Consider the following 20,733-nt stretch of genomic DNA (forward strand, 5'->3'; position numbering starts at 1 on the left):
CACATGCCACCTAGCTCCACTGGCAATGAATTTAAAATGCAGAAATGATGCTGGCATATGCTCACCTCTCACATCTGCAAGCAGTACAGACACTGATAGATCTGTCTCCTTTAGTCTTCCAAAAGCATTTCACATAGTCCTACATGAACCAGGCGTGCAAATATCTCCCTTTCCACCACCCGGCACAAGACAGCAGCAGTGAAATGGCCTTCTAATTCTTAGCTACATCAATTGATGTCAACAGTTGCATTAAATGAATTAAATTCAGCCAACAGAAGAAAATTCTGTGCTAGTTTTCTTAAATTTTATCTCAGTATGCTCCCCAGAGAACAAAGTAAAATGAGTAAGAGGCAGTATTAATTAATCCAGGAAGCCAGGACCTTAGCATTCAGGTCTCTAGCAATGAGGGTTCAACCTGGTAGAAAGAGATTCAGAGGAATTCAGCAAGAGGGCCCTCCTGCCAAGATGAGATTTGTCCACAGAAGCTGTTTGAGCTTGTGCTCATGCACCCACAACAATTTTCTAAGCTTGCCACAGCAAGTCCTAGAGGAAAACAGGAGATTCAGGAGAAAGATATCCTGAAGCTGGGTCACAAACTCAGGTTCATAACGCCTAACATCCATATAAGTCGTTTAGGACTTGGCTGCACCTGTCAAAGTCCTTTCCATAGTCTTCAGGTAACGCTGCTGAAGACCTGGTATTGGGCACTACTCTTCTAGGTTTTGAGTCTCCATGAAATTTCATCAATTAAAATCCCTTCATCCAAAATCTCTGCAGAAGATTTTCTTTTACCTTTTTTAAAGAAAAAAGAAATTACTACCTGTATGCCAGAAGCAATTTTGAAGTTTGTATGGATGCTCTCAGAAAAGGCTTACTGCTATTGGCATTGCCTGTATTGCCAGACAGCTTGCAGCAAAGGTCTGGCCAGAAGAAGTCACAACTCTTTCTAAAATTGAAATGTGAAAATGGAAAAACACTGCTACAACAGGAGTCGGTCCTACTGACTTCTACAGATACACAGAGTTTAGAGCAGTGAGCAGCATACAGGTAGGTGATGGAAAGAAGCAGTCTGTCTTATCTGGAAGACAGTATATTGCCAACACATCTTTATTGCACCTCTTTGCAGAAGGACATACAACATTTGGCTTGCTTAGCACTTTCCCAGCAACTGGAATGAGGTTCTGAGACTGGCAGCAGTGTATTTGGCACAGTAGTTTTGCATTATGTGCTTCCAGCTGCAAGAATTGCAGCAGGGTCCAGCTCCATAATGAAGATTGGAATGCTATCAACTTCCTGAGTGCTGGAAATAAGTGGCCTTTAATATAAATTTTACCCATATTAGCCCATGTAGTAATACTAATTGGTTCACTGCAACACCTTTACACTCTATTTCAGTGCTGATTTTCCACACTGCTCTTTCATGAACATCAATCATCCATCCTGCCTGCAGAGGAACTGCACAACATGGCAGGGAATCTTGTGTATCTCCTGCCAAAGTACAGCATGGCCATGACTGGTACATGTCAAAGGGGTCTTCCCACCTCTCCAGCCCCTGTACACATCACTTAGCTCGCTGTTACATGTTGCATTAGCCCACAGCCTGGCTGCTCCTTCACCACCGCCATCAGAGCTGCTAGAGAGAGAGCGTAAATTCAACAGCTCTCCTCTTCTGCCCCTTGTTCTCTGCATCTTGACAGCCATTCTCTACTCTGAAATACATAGTGTTTAATAGATTTTCAAAAATCAAAACAAACAAACTCACAAAAACACTCAACATGTTCAAACTCAGAAAATCTGAGCTCCAAGAGCAGCAGTATGAACTCGTAACACAAAACCATACCGGAGCATATCTGCAAAACTCACTCTAAACTAGGTTTTCCTCCCTTTTTTCTCTTCTGAAAATACAGGAACAGACTCTCCCAGTTTAACTATTCAAGTACTGAGGTATGTCTGCACATGTCCAAGTGGTGACAGGGAAGCATAGATGGAAATTTTAGGTCAAAACAACCAAATATTTAATACTTTGTTCTGGCCACAATTTTAATAATAATAGTACTACTTTTATGTGACAAGATAAAAAAAGGACTAACTTTAGGAGGTTGCTGTTTACAAACAAGACGAGTGGGTATTTTGGAGGTTTTCTGCAGAGTGGCAAATGTGGTAAAACTGTCTTCACCCTGTGGTCTGATATCAACTGTACAGCACAGAATTCTCTTCACACATGAAAAAGCGATGATGAAAATTGCTGGAAAAATCTAGCCTGGCAGAATCCTCAGTTCATCTGTTTGCAACTTGCTATAAAAAAAGCCAAAGCAAACCAGGAAAAAAAAAATCCACAGTACTTCCTCCATGCTATCATCACTATCTTTCACAACCTAGACATCACAAGCAATATGGAACAAACTTTCTCATTCCTATTTTTACCAGATGAGAACTTCTGGTTCTACATCTAAAACCGGAGGATTCATGACAAATTGGCGCAACGTGGCTACCACTATAAAATGCAAATATGTACTTCCAGCAATGTATCACACCTTTACTTCCTCAAATAATGTTTAGATTACTTACTATCTCCATAGAATCTTAAATTACAGTAATTTCACGACTATAAGGCACACCGGATTATAAGGCACACCTCTGGGAGTCCGTAAATTTCCGAACTTTGTCCATATATAAGGCGCACCAGACTATAAGGAGCACTTTTTTTTTTTTGCAGTGAGGATCCACATGCAACAAAGTAATGAATTAGTAACAATCACACCAGTCATGCTGTCGTGGGTTACAATACAGGATGTGATCAAAGTATCTATTCTATCACTATCTGTTGTGACCAGGTGGGGCAGTGATCTTTATCTCTGTGGGAGATACTCTGCTAATGGGCCATCCACTGAAACCAGTAGGGTATCATTCTTTATCTTTGCTCCCCCCATCCTTCCTCCAGGGAATTATCTTCTGCTAATGGCCCATTGAGTCCCACTGTGTGACCAATAAAATTACTTTATCCCATTGAGAGTTGCTCCAGCCAGGGGGGAGAGCCGAGCCTTTCCTACCTAGATAAAAACTGGGACACCAAGTTGCCCCCTTTTCCCTGACTCCAGAGGAAAACTGGACTTTTTTTCCATATCATCGCTGGATCTTCAGAGGGAGGCTGCACCCTTCTACAAGACCACTGCTTCAACTGAACCTCATCTGTCACTGCAGGAGAACTGTAGCCACCATTTAATGGGACTGCTACCAACACCCTGACTGACGGGGTGCCAGGTTGTGCTCTTTGTGTCTTTGTTTGGAGGACAGGTGTCTGCTAAGAAAGGCAGGAGCCTCTCTTTGAAATGGAGAATGTAAACCCCCACCCTCCAAATTATTATAATTTTGAAATCAAGGGGCTCTCAGGTAAAGATATGGGAATTAGGAATAACAGTTCTTTACTAGGGAAATTAAAATAGAAATACAGTACTACAAAGAAACAAACTCCAAACCCTGACAAAGTCAGAGTACAACCTGACACCCCGTCAGGCAGGGTGTTGGCAGCAGTCCCATTAAATGGTGGCTGCAGTCTTTTTGCAGTGACAGATGTGGTTTAGTTGAAGCAGTGGTCTTGTAGAAGGTGCAGCTTCCTCCCAGAGGTCTAGTAGTGATGTGGAGAAATCTCTTTTTTTTCTAGAGTCCAGTAGAGAAAGGGATACTCAGTGTACTAGAATTTCAGTTTTTATCTAGGCAAGAAAGGCTTGGCTCTCTCCTTTGCTGGAGCAACTTCCAATGGGATGAAGTAATTTTATCAGTCACACAGTGGGACTCAATGGGCCATTAGCAGAAAACTACTTGCTGGAGGAAGGATGGGTTGTGAAAAGATAAAGAACAATGTCCCACCTGGTTTCAATGGATGGCCCATTAGCAGAATATCTCCCACAGAGATAAGGATCATTGCCCCACCTGGTCACAACAGACAGTGACAGAATAGATACTTTGATCACATCCTGTACTGCAACCCAAGACACTTTGTCAGTGTTTGGGGTTTGTTTCTTTGTAGCGGCTCGCAGCTCGCACTTCCGGGTTCGAACCAAAATTTTAGTCAAAAGGGTGCACCTTACAGTCGTGAAATTACTGTACATACACAGGAAAAGGAAATTTAAAATTAAAGTACTCAGGTTTTAACTCAGTTGAAAACAAATTATACTGAAGAAGACTTATAAAAACATTTCTATAATCCATTTAATTATCTGCTTTTTTAATACACTGACAGTCTCATATACAATGAAAGACATCATATCATTTCCTCTCACTCATTTTGCTGGGTTAAGAACCGTCTGGATGGATGGGCCCTGAGAGTAGTGATGGGCCCTGAGAGTAGTGGAGAATGGTGCTGCATGCAGGTGGTGTCGGGTCACTAGAGGTGTCCCTCAGGGATCAGTGTTGTGCCCAGCCCTGTTTAATATCTTTACTGATGATCTGAATGAGGGCATTGAGCCTACCATTAGCAAATTCCCAAAGTTAGGTCAGGGTGTTGATCTGCTGGAGGGTAGGAAAGCCCTGCAGAGGGACGTGGACAGGTTGAATCAATGTGCCAGACCAATAGCCACGAGGTTCAACATGACCAAGTCTTGGGTCCTGCATGTTGGCCACAACAGCCCCTGTGCTGTAGGCAGGGGGTAGAGTGGTTGAAGAGTGGCATAGTGGAAAAGGACCTGGGGGTTATGGTCAACAGTAGCTGCGGAAGCTGGAGGTTTTTATCCTGGAAGAGGCTCAGAGGGAACCTCAGCACTGCCTGCAACTCCCTGGAAGGAGGGTATACGCAAGTGAGGGTCAGTCTCTTCCCTCCGAGCAATCTGCAACAGAACAAGCCGTCACAGTCTTAACCTGTGCCCCAGGAGGTTTAAGCCAGACATAAGGAAGAATTTCTTCACAGAAAAGTGATTAGATACTGGAAGGGACTGCCCAGGGAGGTGTTTAAGGAAAGACTGGACTTGACACTTAATGTCATGGTCTAGTTAATACAGTGGTGTTCAGTCATAGGTTGGATTCAATGACCTCAGAGATCTTTTCCAACCTAATTGATTCTGTGATTTCAAGTAATCAAACGCAAGTATTCAACTTCCACTTAAATTGACCTTCAGTACTTGTAATGTCAGTTAAAAATGGATTTTTATATTAATTTTCAGAGGATTATTTATTTGTATGTGTCAAAATACCTTGTAATATTTTAATGCTATCTCTAAGACACTTCATAACAGGAAAAATGCCCTTTTCAATGATGAAAAATGAATCAGCATACTGAGTAACATATGTTACCAGAAATCATATATATACCATCAAAATAAAAGAATAAGAGGGGTATATTTAGCCCACTAAGAAAATGTTTGTCATCTGTTGTTTTCTAAGCACAAACAGGAAGTCATTCAATGGGAAAGAAGCAGAAACAGAAAAAAATTGTATTTTTCATTTATATTGAACCCAGCTAACAATAAAACAAGTTATGATATGTAGAAGGAATAAACAATGAAGAACTGCATTAAAAAAAGTAGCACGATAGAATAGCCCACGTTGAAAGGGACCCACAAGTATCACTGAGTCCAATTGCTGCATGTAGTGGTTATGTATTCTTAACTGAAAATAATTAATTCTTTGAAATATGAAATTGCTTAGCAATGCTAAGTAATTGAATGCTACTTCTTGCTTGTAACATGTTTTTTAGTGATACAGGTTTTGGCTTTTGCTTATGGTAATTTAATATTTTACTTAAAATTGTTTGCATGGTATTTCAGTCACCTGCACATACAATTGATAAGAAAGCATTCACTAATGCAATAAATAAAAGAAAAAAAATTCTTTCATTTGCAGGCTGTTACCTTACAAAGTCAGTGCTTATGCACACTTTTTCTATCATGGACTTCCCTGGGAATAAGCCTGTATCTACAAATATTATACAACACCTTACCTGCATCACCACCATGAATTTTTTTAACCAACTTCCTACCTGCTTTCCAACTCTTCATCTAGTCTACCTCTCACTCACATGCTCCCTTCTCAGCAGGGTCTGCAACCAAGGCTAATGAGCTTATCTCATTTCCAGCGAGCTGGTGAATGCTGGCAGCAGCTGACAGTGAATGCTGGACAGAAAATGCAAATCTGTAGCTCATGCAGAATACCTGAATCATTAGAGAACTTTAAAACTGGTGACAGCACAGTAGTTTTATTCAGTATCTTTCATGCTGTCATTATTAAGCGGTAGATATTTTTAGCCACCAAAAGCCAAATCCATCTGCAGCAGCAGCGTTTCCAAGGAGACAGAATAATTTAAACACATGTGGAACTACATCTCTGTTTTCATCAACTACTCTCTGTTACTGGAGCACTTCTGAGTCAGATTTCTCATTTGATGGGGGAAAGTGATTTGAATACATGGATTTAAGATTATAATTTAAAAGTTGAGCTCTAGTTTTCAAATACATATCCAGTACCTAAAAATAACAAATGTTAGGATACAACTCCACTATTTTTCAGTGTTATTTACCAGTGTTTACATTCCAGTATAACAAAAAGAAACCAACCAAACAAAAGACACTGCCCACCAGTCTTTCAGAATAACTTTGTGTATCAATGACATTTGCCGCAAATTACTAGGTTTTTAAAAAAAGAATTTAGCAAACATACCAGGCTCCATTTTGTGAAGAAACAGAAAGCGAGGAGGAAAAGACACCACTCCCAATGGCAAGGTACACATAAGTAAGTGGGCAGTGGACAAAGCTTCTTCTGGTCCTTTTTAGCACTCATAAGAGTTCTATCGACTTGTTCCAGTTTTTCTTTACGGTATAAATTTTTTGTAATTGTAGGACTGCTTTAAGGGAATTCTCTCAGTGAATACAACAAAAATGGCGTCATGCATTTACTGATTTTAATCTCTGAAATCTATTAAAACTAAATTCCACCCTTTTTGCTTTATAAATATATCTCATAAATATATATACACTCAAATCAATTATACTCACAATTTATTTATATCAATTAATATTTTTGCTTCAAATCAGAAAAATAGGATTCTGTATAACAATTATTTCCTACATGTAACATGTAGAGGTAAGTCAATAGAGAGCTGACTCCTTGAAATCCTTGCCCCAGTGAGGTGAAAATCAAAATATCCTATTGTTTCAGTGAGGCCTGACTTCTGCTGTAGTCCTATATTCTCATATCATGCAACTTGATAAATAAATCTGCTTTCTGTACAAAGCAACTTACTGCTGCTTGCCATCTCCAGACTGTGTGAACTAACAGCTGCTGCTAACACAAACTCTGCAGAAGCAAGCAATTTCAACAATTTATTAAAACTCATATGTAAATGCTGCAGGTACTACAAGATTTGTCTGTCTCATACACATAATTATATGCATCTTTTTTTCCCCTCATAACAAAAATAATTTAATACCTGAGTTATCAACCACAGTCATTCCAAACCTAAAAATAATGCAAAAAATCTACAAAAATCCCTTTCAGTAGTTCTGAGGACCCATTCTTACTGTTTGTCCACCACTAAATAAGACAGTCTCAGAAGCAGTTCGTTTTCCTATCCAAAATCAAAGAAAGCATTTTTAGATCTTCCAGCACTCTCTTCCTGTTGGTAGCATACACTGTATTTCAACAGTGAGTATTGCCATCACACAAAATGACCTCTCTTCCCACAGCTTACTGAGCAACTTCGGCATCAATGAGATGCAATGCGTATCCTGTCACATGAGAAAGCTGCCAGCATCAGGCATGCCTATGATTTCACTGTTTATGGATTTCACATCCGTTGAAACCTCCAAGGCAGGAGAAATAATAATGGGAAAAGCTGCTTCAGAGTAATTTGTGAGGAACAGGCAAGATGCTTGCACATGCATTTTTATATCCAAGAAATGTTGTGGCAAGGATCAAGAATAGCTATTCATAACAGGAATTTTTTTTACCCTTACCTGTAAATCGGGTTTCTGTGTTTCAGCTCTGTCAGTGCAGAATGAAAGGTTTACTCCCCCTTTTTCCATCCATCAGACAGCAGCCATCCAATAACTGAAGTCATCCTGGCATCCTCTGGAACATGCTCTCTTCCTTATTTCCCACTCCCCACCCCCATCTGCATGCTAGCAAAATGGGAAAACAGCAAGAAGAAAACAGAACAAAAAAGCACATCTAAAAACCAGCTTTAATAAGCTACTTAGTAGTCAGTGAGGACACTCAGTACTAAAAGGTAATGACATAATTTAAAGACAAGGAAAAAAAAGTCTCTTAATAAACCTTCAGCTCCACTACTGAATAGGAATTCTCCCTTTCAGCTCCTTTTTGTAAGGAAAAAACAAGCAAACAGCTGTAGGAACATAGTTACTGCCTGTATACATTCTTTGAGACTGACTCAGCTCTCCAGATCTTCAATGAAGAGTGTTGCTGTGTATTTAGGAAAGCTTATGATTATCAAAGTAACAGTGGCGCTTTTATGCAAACCAGGATCTGAAATCTCAGCGCAAATTAGAACAATTCAGAGATAGATGCCAAGAATTTCCGACAAAATATGTCTTCTTTCAGTTTGAGGCAGTATTTTTAAAATACCCAAAATTAATAATTAGTAAATACTTTTACTTGTATGCCAGCTGTGTAAAACTCTACCTGTATAACTGGTGTGTGTGCATTTATGTTACTGTATTTATAACACATAGCCAATTTTCAGTATGCTGCATGAACTTTACACAAAACTTTCTACCTAAATAAGAATTTAAATGCAGAGAATGACTAAGTGAATAATTTTCAATTAATATACTCCTAGTCTCTTTGTAGCCTCTTAAATCTAGTTTGAAAAAAAAATCCAAGATCAGAGAATTTTTATTTTCTACCTCTTTATAAAAATGAGGTAGGTATCAGCTCAGTTGAAGACAAAAGCATCACATTTAGTTTATGACAGTTTAATTACATTTAAAATCAAAATCAAACATGAGTCATCTTAGCTAAGATATAATTTACTGCCATATCAAAGCATTTGTACTCCAGGACTTCCCCTTTAAAGAAAAACATTAAGCAGCAGAAGCTGACAAATACCTTTGTGTTTACTAATTTTAATCTTCATCTATAGCTTTCCAATAAAATTAACTGTGAATTCCTTTAAATACGAGCATCTGTTCTCTTCAATGAATTATTGATCTTTAACCACAGCAAGACTATACCAATTAGCATACTTTCACTACAAAGTAATAGCTGATTTAGCTTCTGAAAAAATTAGCTGTCAGTCTTATCACAACAAACTGCCAGCAGATCCTGTGCATAACATTCAGATTCTGTCTTTACAAGTAAAGTAGGTGTCTTTTTAACCAAATTACCTCAGTTTTACATAAAACCGCTTCTTAGATGCCTAGAAAAATGGAAATCCCTTCCTGCAAGCATTAAAAAACTATTAGGTTTCAAATCCAAAAAATAAATTTTCTTAAGTGGGAAAAAAGGGAACACTGAGGAACACCTAAACAGACATTTTGCCCTGCTAAGCAGCTGGCTGGAAGACTTTCAATTTATTTTCTTTTTGATCTGCAGAAAGAAGTTTGGAGTTGAGCACCAACACTTCACCTTTCAATCAGCCTGAGTGCTGAGAGAACTGAGCAGACATTCAGAACTGTAGGGCCAAAACTAGACCTAATAAACATTTTTTAAATATAGATGCCAGGTGCAGCACTGTTCCATCCCCAGAACACCATCAGAATAGCTAGTCAGAAAAATGGGCAGTATAAACAAGTAAATCAGAATGCCTTGCAAAATCTGCTATGAAAATAGGAGAGTATTACCAACAAAAACCCCAACAGCTCTAGAATAGTCATAGAATGAAGCAACTCTTAAGACAGATAGACAGTGTTTCTAAATTAAAACACAAAAACTGATTAGCATTAAGTAGGCTGCTGCTTCCCCCACACTCCACAAGGGCTGCACACACAAACCTCCCTAGCAGTGGGGTCTGTGTAATCTCCAGAACCCAACCTTGCCTCTCCTCAGATTTCTGAGTAGAATCAGACAGTCCTTGTGAAACTTGCCCCGATTTGCACATCAAGAATTGAACGAAGTCGTTTACATGATAAATGCATTTTAAATATATGAATTTCACTTCTGCAGGGTGCTGAGGACATTCTCCTGTGCAGGTGGGATCATTTGGCTGCCTGGGCACAAGGCCAACCTACAGACAGCACAGCTGGTGGCCCTCAGAGAGGGGGGCAGTAGCAGACCCTGCCCACCCTTTGCCAGGACCCTTCCTTCAAGTTCAGCCCCTTGCCCTTGGTCCCTGCTGGAGCTGTGCTCCCACTGCTGCAGCCCTGCTGGGAGCCGGCCAGGCACACTCCTGACTGAACCCAGAGGGCTGACCCAGCCCCTGCTCCCCAGCAGGCTCCAGCCCAGCCTGGCAGCCATCCCCAGGCCAGAGCTGCTCCGCACTGCTCAGCTGCCTCGGCTTCTGTCTCACCTGCTCTTTCCAAGCCACCTGCTGCACTGGCTGCTCCCTGGCAGAGCACCTGGACGTGACCAGCCCTCTCCGGAGCCAGCACCTGCTAAACCCTAGCAATGCCTTCCAGCTCCAAAGTGCCGTTATTGGACTAATTAACCACGTATCCACAGAGACTGAGAAAGAGAAACCAAATCCAGGTTTGTACCTAGTCCCTGCTGTGGCTCAAGGAATTACTTTTTGTACTTGTATTTGTTTGGCTATTTCTCCTATTTTTAACTTACCTATACTTGATACTCCATACAACACACTTTTTTTTTTTCTCCAGAGCTATTACACTGGAAAATAGGAAAGCTTCACCAGAAAGCAGATTCCTGCAACAACTTCCTTCGCTTTTTTTTTTTTTTTCCCAATTATATACATGGCTACCAAAATATTTACTTCTGTTTTCTTTGACTTACAAAGAATGAAGTTTCTTTTGGTAATCCCTGTATGAAATAGTTCAAAAGGATTGCGTCTTTCCTAAAGGAACTTTCAGGTTGGGGTACTGGATAGCACCTTCTTCACCATCTGAGTTTCTCCGGAAATACAAATCTTTCCAAGTAGGAGAGAAGGTAAACAACGGCTGAGGACAAAATGGTCTTGTAGATGTACAAATCTCAAAGAACTGTGATTACTGGTAACTAATATCTCTTGATCCACTTGATACACTGCACACCGCACAGGCACTCAAAGCCCCTGGATCCCAGCAGCTATCCTCAGTTTATGTCATTTTATGAGAGCTTATCACACAGTTCTTCACTAAAATCGATTACTGTACATCTCTCCTGACAAGTATACAAGAGCAGCTCTAACATCCTGCATGAAGGCATGGGTGGAGCTTGAGGTCTGGAGAATGCTCCAGGCAGACACTTGAGACAGTCACCAGTCTGTTCACCAGGCTACTGACTGCAGGCTGAGGAATTTGCCTAAGACAAGCAATGGCTACTGGCCAGCTCAGGAGCAGAACAGCTATCACCTGACCTGTTGTAAGAGCTCAGGTCTCCCACAGCAAAATCGTTATTCTGAAAGATTGTTCCTTGGATGTGAGCTTTCTTTTTGTCTCTGGTAGTGCTTTTACCAGGACCTGAGAGTGCTAATATCGATCAGCCTTCTCTCAGGAGCTTACATTAGCCAGCAGAGAAAGACCAGAGGCCTTACTCGACACATTCCACAAGAATCTTTATTTCATGCGAAGGGTGTCAAGCAGGGATTCTCGGAGACAAAGGGGAGACAGTCATATTTATAGGTTCAAGGGGGACTGAAACTACAGCCAATAAAAAGTTTATACAAAGAACAGCATCCAACCTAAGTCAAAAGTTCTAAAGGTGAACTGATCAATTACACAAACTAATTTCTAACCAATTATCTTCCAAAGTATTAGAGAGTGACCAAATTCTTAAGGAATTTGGCTCAGCCTTGGTATCTAGGAGACCTTATCTATTATAGTAAGTTCCAGGGGCCAGAGGAAGATGGCTTTGGAGGAATTGTATCATGCACACTTGGATATTGAAACAAGTTTCTCACACAGGTCTAGAGATAAGACCTTTATTCATGGTTCTGCCAGCAGGATCCCAAGAAGGCACATCATGCTCCACACATTTGGTCTACTAGATCTCCTAATACAGACAGGTATTGTAACACCCTGTTTCTCAGCATCCTATGTCTGTGCAAGGATACTGGAAGTGGGAGGAACCTGGCTTGTAAGGCAGCAGCAAGACTACATGAATTTCACAGCCAATGCCAGTACCATGTGGCAACTCAGGATATCTGGTGCTGTTACAAAATGTGCCACCATGGTCCCCAAGCAGAATAAACACTAATGGAGGGGAAAAAGGATAACATAATACATGAATTATGTATGACTTACTGATGTGTACTCAGCTACCTAGAAAAATCCTACATGGTCAAAAAAACTGGAACCCACTGATGTCTGATTATGGAACCCAGGCCAAGGTTTGCCTAATTTGAAGTTGCTGGCATTGCCAGGAAATTACATATGATATATGACTGAAAACAAATGGAAAATGGATTTTTCCTTCTCACAAGTGGTAGACAAATGCCATCATCTAGTCTTCAGAAACGCCTGCAGAATTCCAGTATTCTGAGGTTTAAGTAGTTTGAAGCTATCAAACAGGATATGTGTGATACAGTTTCCATGAGTCTTTGGGAAAAAAAACAAAAACCACAACAAAACCACAGTCAAACAGAAAAGTAAAAATGCAGAATCCACATAACAAACCATACTGGCTTCAACGCCCTACTGACTGCATTCAATGAAGCCTGAAGGGATGACAGTTCCGGTTGGAAGAGGTGGTGGGCAATTATGGGCAATGCACAATGAAAACACATCACCATATATTTTGAAAATCAAAACTGTTTCAGGAAAGAACAGGATTAATTAATGACAGCATTCACACTTTTTTACTCTTTAACAGAACCTAGGAGACTCTACTGTGTCTGAAGGAGCTGAACAGTGCTTGTTCCAGTTCAGAGCATCAACAAACCAAGTCCTTTTTCATAAGGCACATCATACTGGTCAGTGGATCTGGCACTTACATATATTCCTCCCACTACAATAGGAGGAATTACCTATCCAGAAGCTGTAAGAACTACACTGAGATTGCTTGGCTCTCAGATGGAGATGCAGCTTGAGCTCTGGGTGGGAGGCCAGAGAGAAACAAGAGGCTATGAACTGCCAACTCTGGAATGGCAAAGGGCACAAAGACTGGTGATGCTGGCCAGGTGAATGACAGACATAGTAGGAACTTACTAATTACACAGGAGATGGAGTTGGGTGAAGGCAGCAAGGTGGATGGACATGCAGAGGGCGGCAGGAGCTGAAGACTGAGGAGAAGCAAAGCTTATCTGCACTGGGACTGTGAAGGCACAAAGCCTTTGCTGGGGGCCCTGCTCAGAGGCACCAGCTCTCTGTGTTACTGGGCCAGGAGTAAAGGGCTTTATGGACACCTGAGGCTCTGCACCCTGGGTGGAACTGGCGAGGAAGCTCGGTCTGGCTGTGTGAGGGGGCTGTGCTGGGCATCCAGAGGGGCCTGCCCGGTCACTGGGGCCACCTGCCACTAAGGGGCTCTGGTCCCATCTGTGGAACTGTGAAGTGTGACTGCCAGAGCCTCAGGAATGGGCAGACTGGGAACTTTCCTTAACGGGGCGAGCGGGGAAGGACTCCACAGCCTATTGCGCTGCTAAAGGACAAAAATACCTGCCATAGTTTTAACACAAACAGTACTGCAGCACCCATTACAAATACCTTTTTCTTTACTCCTTAATAAATAAAACCAAGGAAAAGCAAACCAAATGTTCCTGTCTTCTTAAAATACATGTGGAGAGCTTGTGTGAAATCAAGTAAAATTAAAACCAAAACCAAACAAACAAAAAACACAAAACCCCCCACACTACAGAAACCTCCATGAATACAGTGCCAGGTGAGAACAAATCTCAGGCAAAACTGAAGAATATATTCAATCTTAGACTAATTCTAACCTCTTAGAAATTCAAGTAACATAGATTTCAAGTCTCTCAGACTCCCAACCACTTACCAACATTCAGTTTATATTCCTTCAATCAGCTTAGAAGTATAGTCATCTGTCTTCAAAGCAAAAGTCGTATAACAAATGGCACAAAGAGACAAAAGGTAAGCAAAGAACTTCTGCACAAGAGTATATATGGATTTCCATTAACTCATCTGTGACTATCTTATAAAGCAGCTTTCTGCCATGGAAATTATTTCCAATTTTGCATATTTGCATGCCAACTATATCAGATAAGTGCTTCCCAAAATCCTAAATTGACTTCTCTTAACTAAATAACAATACAAAAGCCTAAAACATCAGACTTCAAAAACAAGCCTCTCTTGAACCATAACCTACGCTTCATGACTGAAATGCAAAATTAAACAAACTTGAAAAAGTTTATTAACCCAGGTTCTATTAGTGGTAAATAAAAATTTGCGTCTTTCAGCTTTATCTGCTCCAGTGATGGTGGCACAGCACAGTAAGGGAAAAGAGGAGGTACTACCCCCTTTTGAAAGGGGCACAGACACAGACTGAAAGCTATGCCAGGGAAGAACACCACTTTCCACTGCTATGACACAGGCACCTTACGAGATTTTACTCAGTCAACACACCCAACACACCCATTAATAAGGGTTCTTTTTCTTCTTATTTTACATGCAAGAGTTTCTTCTTTTATTTATATTCCTCCTCCTCTACTAATGCACTGACCTGATGAAGCCTTTAAAAGTTAATAAAACGTACAGAAACATAAATGTACGCATGAAGGCAAATATTATGAGTTTAAGTAGCCAGACCACAATTAGTCACAAACAGGAGAGGTGGAAAAACATTAAGAACAGGGATAATATCTAAATACATTTCCTCCAAACATTTGATGTGGGCATCTCTCATTTTTTTCAAGAGTAAAATTAAAAATTAACTAGATTTAGATAAATTTTGCCCTGAGTATTATCATCCTGGTTTCAACCACATGCACAGTGACCCTATCCTCCTAATTTGTTTTTTCCTGGCGAGTTTCTGCTCTCTCTACCCTCTCCAGCTTCATTCATGAGTCCACAGCTACCCTATCTTCAGCCTCGCCTATTGGTCATTGATATTCATTCATACTGGTCCCTAAAAGTAGCCCTTTTACTTTTATTGGGGATTGTAGGGCTGCCCACAGTCAGTTCACACAGATTACCAGAGAGGTCACAAGGCTACACTGATATCTAAAAGCCACCCTTCTCCTGTGTTAGATTTTATATTTTGTGCCATATACTACATGTATCCATGTGCCAACCCGTGATCAAAAGAGGTATCAAATGGTGAATCAGCTCCTCAAGTATGTTATGCAGACAAAACTCTTTTTTCATAACGTATTAATTGTTGTACATTTCTACCAATAAAAGTATTAAATTTTTAAATACACTCGCGCAAAATTTAATTCCTGAAGTCACTGAAGGAGCTCCTCCTTTACCCCATGCATACTTTTAAGAAAGGCCATGCACTGTTGTTATTGGTAGTACTCACTGTTTTTCCCCAGTGCCGCTGATGCACAGCTCACCAAAACAGACAAAGAAAGAGCATCAAGGAAATCATGGCCAGTTCATAACGACATGTGACTAACCAGTACTACCAGCCTTTCAATACAACCACTTCCTTGGAGCCATTCTCATGCCTGTTCCATGCATGGTTTTGTCCTAGTGTGTTTGGTTTTAATAACAAAATTGGCTCTTTAAAGAAAAATCACCATTGTACATGAAACAAATGTGAGCTCTGCATCACATAAAGATTAAAGATCTTTAATCACAAAAGATGATGAGCAGGGCATTAAGTTAAGCTACTGAATGAATAGTAAGCAAATTTAAAGCTTTTAAGTGGCAGAGCTGTTAAAAAAATGAGGGGAAAATGATAAGAAAGATCACTTGCTTTTTCAGAAATTCAAACTGTGACTAATTTCTCTCCCTGTAAAATGGAACGTCATTATTTACCTCTTTGCTCTGTCATAGCTAAGGTTCAAAATGTACATTATTTTGCTGATAAATTAAAATGTCCTCATTCCCCAAGTGAGAGGAACTTCAGACAGGAACACTGCACAAAAGAAAGCAGTGTTCTGCAAAAATCAACCTGTGTCTTCACGTACAGATCTGCAAAAGCATTCTAAAAGAGAACAAGTACTTGGCAGGGAACAAGAGTCTAGTCTCTATTTCCAAATCAATCTTGTGAACAAGAAAGCCCAGCTATCCCTAAACACAAGTGAGTGGCCCAATGTTAGTGTTATGCCCCATTTCATCCAATATCCACCAGGACAAATGGCAGTCCCTGGCTTAGTGCTATCCTCCCAATATTAATTTATAGCTTGTTCATTACATTATATATCTGAAAGATGCAGCTGTCAATTTCAACATTTTCAGGTCAAGAAAAAAACAGTATCCAAGTCTCTCATTTTCTTAGGAACTGCTCTCAACTACAATAAACAAGTGCATGTCTGTCACGTAGAAGAGAAAATCATACTACATTACAAGATCACCCACAGAAGAGAGATCAGTACTTTGGATTTCCAGTGCACAGAGTTGACTGTACTCTAAAGCTCATAAATTCAAATATCTCATAGTGCCCATTTCAGCAAGGTGGAAGCCCCAGTGAAATGCAGATGACTGAATTTTTCTTCACATGTTTTGCAGACACAAGTTCTACTGGCTATTAAAAACACAGTAAGCATTACTTTCAAAGTTGTAGCTGCAGAGAGACATCAAATAGATTTCCTGACTTGCAAATGCCTTTTTAATCACCTTCAGTGCAGTGGCAGCCTGCAAGAAAATGCTTAGCAGAATCACAAATTTTGAAGGAGCCATACCAACAGAACGTCAGGGTTGGCAGTGAAAAGCAGGGTAGTCAGAAGCAACAACCAGGAACTAATTTAGAACAGCTTTCTCAGGACATGTCAAACAAGGAAAGACAAAAAAAAAATTTCACTGGGCAGAGAGAGCTCTTTTCAGACAGATCACCTTCTGAAGAGAGGTTCTGGAAGAATCCCAAAGTTGTCATTAAAACCAAAAAGCCTCACTTCTTACACAAACCGTTAAGCCTTAGGCTAGGAACGATTTTCAAAGCAGTGACACAGTCTGCTTTATTTTGCATCATTGTGAATAGATAATAATTTTTGGTGAAGTTAATGAGCAATAGAAGCTGGAGAACAGGCTTTCCTTCAGTGTTCAGACCCACAAAATCACAAAGTCATATGCACGAGAAGTCATTCAAGCTCTCCTTTATTCAGAACAAGTGTTTATATTCAGTGTGTCTGTAAGAGAGGTGCAGACAATAGTCTCCACAATTGTCCTACTGTACCCCTTACAGATCTTATATAAACTCAATCAAAAATTGTCTGAAAAGTGTCCAGCCAGGTAGCTGTGTCCCACGATGAGAGAAGCAGTGCTCAAATGTAACTGGAGGGACTCTGGGGTGGAAGAAATCGACCTTTGATGGTCAGATGGTTCCTATCCCACAGGGAAGTGGTACCATCAAACAAAGAGGGCACCAAAGGTGGCACCCTTGCACAGCTACTTCAGACAGGGATAATACTGCAGGTTGGCCATCAGACAATCCCTTCAGTATCTCTTGTTACACACATTGAATAGGTAGAAATACAGCGTACAGCACAAGTCAAAAACTTGTCTTTGTAACCAAGCTAACTTGGCTATTAGCATGACCATTAGCACTTCCCTGAGGGTAAACTGGAACAGTTCTAAAAAAGGCCTCACTTGTAAATAGAATAAGTATGAAAGGGCAAAGGGTATCATCCACTCAAATGTTATGGATTCAAATATAATAGGAAAAGTTCAATATAAACTGGAAGATACAGGAAAGCCATTTCAAGTATTTTCATGTATCACATGAAGGACTCTTTTTGCTATTTTAACCTGCTAATATACAGTTCTCACCAAACACTTCCACAACCATCAGAAAAAATAGCCATTTTGGAACAAATTAAATTTCTAGATGAATGCTGATCACTCTATACAGATTGAAAAGATTAATTCCTTAACCATTCATTATTAAAACTAAACTAAATATTAATCTAGTATAAAAATTTATTTTTAATCACTTTTAGTCCAATTTTTTTAAAACATTTAATAGTGAGATGTAAGCAATTCAAGATATTCTAATAAACATATTTCATTCTAGGGATGCAATATGATAAGAGAACAGAAAACCAGGCAATTTTAGCCATATTAATGGGATTTTCCTCCTCTCTGACATTTACAGACTTGGTCTTTAACATCTCTTAAGGAAAGCAATAGTTTTGATAATAATTAAGTAAATGTACTCCTTTTACAGATAATGTATCGCAGTAAAAGTTACAATTTTTCCACAACCTAACAGGAATTTTAGTCATACCCAGGATCAGGAGCAGTATGAATAGAGTGTTTCATCAGTAATAAATCAGATGTTTACAAGAAAGCCTGACAGGGATCAATTCAGGAGCTATTCTAAGTCGTTAAATTATCTTCATTAAGCACAAAACATTATAGCAATTTTATTTTAATATCAGTGTTCTTATCAGACTGTTCCTTAAAAAAAAGGCTGAAGTAATTACTTTTATTCGTTAGTTATTCTTAAATCCACACTGCATTCTGGAAACAAAAGTGGGAATTTTCCTTAAAATCCCTCTTCACCCTCTTCATAATGGAGGTACCACAATCAAAGAACTCAGCGAGAGCATTACTCGATGCAATCACGCACTGACACCTAGTGAATGCTTGCAGTTAAGAAATCCTGTTGCTTTTCTCCTCCCAGCCGGTGCACAAGTGTTACCAACACACTCATACTGACAAGATGCTTCAAATACAACGTTTCCCTTCTTCCAATTAGGGCACATCCCGATGTGCAGTACTCCCTGTACAGGAGCATGAGAAGACATTAGATACCTGACCAGCTCAAAAATGCCTTATGTCCCTGTAAAAGAGCTCCTACTTTTTTTTATTTTTCAAACATAATGGCAGCCTAGTGACTAGTGCTCAGTGTGGCAGTGAGAACAAGCAGACAGGCAAGTTCTTCAAAACGAAATGGATTTTGCAAACCCCCAACTCCACTCGGGGAGCCAGCTGGCTCCACACACAGCACAATTGTTTTCTTTCCATTATGCAGCAGATGGTGCTGGAGATGATCTGAAAAGCCCTTAAACGTGAACGGCACATGCAGAGAAACAGTGGAGACTACAACCAGAGGATTTATAGCCGAGAACAATCTGGGGTCAGTGATTATGTCATCACATTGTCACTCCTAATGTGTCTCAACAGAGATGCAGAAGCTAGTTGTTCGACCCATTCATCGAGCTTCATGCAGAATCACCAGCCTCACATCCTCACCAGAAACAACAGAGAATTCCTGACTTTGTTACTCAACTCCTCTTACTCTTTAACTGCATTTAAGGGATCCCTTTTCCCAAACCTTTTGCATTTCTTCAGCCTAAAATCCAAGGTAGCAATTATCTGTTCTCTTGAACTCACAGGGAGCACTGGACAAATTATTCAGTGAAAAACTGCACTGACAAGCAAAGCCAGAAAAACAAACGCCAAAATAAACCTTCAAGCTCTTACAAGTGAGTTGAGGTTGTGTTGGGAAGTCAGGGGAGGAGGGGCAATGCAATACACTGCCAGATGCTGTCCATCACTATAAGTCTTTTCAGATCCACGTTCAAAATTCCAGTTTTCACAGCTTGAGTTTCTTTAATTCCAAACAGAATGTTCCAGAATCACATACAGCATTATGAATTATATACCTCTGCAGCCTGTAAGCATTTTTCCAGTATTGAATGGATTTGGGGGAAGTTAGTTGAAAGAAAAAGTTGAAACTAGTCATTCCAGAAATTCTAGCTTCACTTGAAAACAAATTATAAGTATCCAGGGTATTCATGCTTCACTCTGGGTGCTAGGCTCAGTTTCTCTCTCATGTATATATGTAAGTTATTTTGTTACAGCTATAACATACACGGGTGACAGTGGTAGTGAAAAGTCTTTAACAAATGGATATTTAGATGAAGTTATCACTAAATACCAGGTTTCTCTTTCCTGTACAATCCTTCTCCAGCAGAACTGCTTGTCTTTGGATGAGAAGCTCCAGTTGCAGAGGTCAAAGTGGTGTTTTCTTCCTTTTCCTGAATCCGTAATAATCCCATATCTGTGTGTGGTGATAGTGACAGAGGGAAACAGAGGTCTCCCAGCCCAAACCATGAAGACCTGCAGGCCACTAGCAACTGCCTTTACTTTCCAGATGTATTTTTAATACATCTCTAAATTACCTATCACACACCATGTGGATAAATTTCTTAGATGTACTATTCAGAGGCTTTTACACCATTAAAATATCTACTTTACTTGTGCTGTTTGTTTCAGCAACTGAAAAATTCCCATTTTCTTTTTTACCAGTTACAAAACAAAACAACCCAAACTAAACTTGGGGTTATGACAGGAACTTGTCACATCTGAATAACTGGCTTCTGATTTTGGAATGAATGTTCAGAAGGAAAAACAACAACACAGAAAACTTATCTAACTTAGAAAAAATGACCCCAGCAAAGTTACTCTATCAAGGCTTATCCTAAAGTATTTGGTATTTGTATTTGGTTCAGGATACACCCCCATACCACCTGTGCTCCTCTGAGATGGTAAGGGAAAGACATTGTGCGAAAAACACACAAAATTATTGCCACTGTTAATAAATTTTAGTTTGTGAACTGGGTGCAGTATT

The 20,733-nt window shown here is 40.0% G+C and overlaps 1 protein-coding gene across 4 annotated transcripts in view; it reads right to left on the reverse strand.

Annotated features, from left to right (window-relative positions):
• The window catches only part of CSRNP3 (cysteine and serine rich nuclear protein 3), a 103,810-nt gene that overhangs the window by 77,337 nt on the left and 5,740 nt on the right, over positions 1-20,733 (reverse strand). For 2 of the 4 annotated variants that reach the window (XR_004418423.2, XM_033064292.2), the window contains exon 1: positions 7,944-8,045. The exons of the other annotated variants lie outside the window; for them this stretch is intronic. Coding sequence is in view for 1 of the 2 variants with exons in the window: in XM_033064292.2 (XP_032920183.1) it covers positions 7,944-8,012 (69 nt within the window). In the remaining variant the exon portion in view is untranslated. Of the gene's footprint in view, positions 1-7,943; positions 8,046-20,733 lie in introns of those variants that run through there. 4 annotated transcript variants of the gene reach the window in all.

This window comes from Catharus ustulatus, chromosome 7, assembly GCF_009819885.2.
Source record: "Catharus ustulatus isolate bCatUst1 chromosome 7, bCatUst1.pri.v2, whole genome shotgun sequence".
Taxonomy (NCBI): domain Eukaryota; kingdom Metazoa; phylum Chordata; class Aves; order Passeriformes; family Turdidae; genus Catharus; species Catharus ustulatus.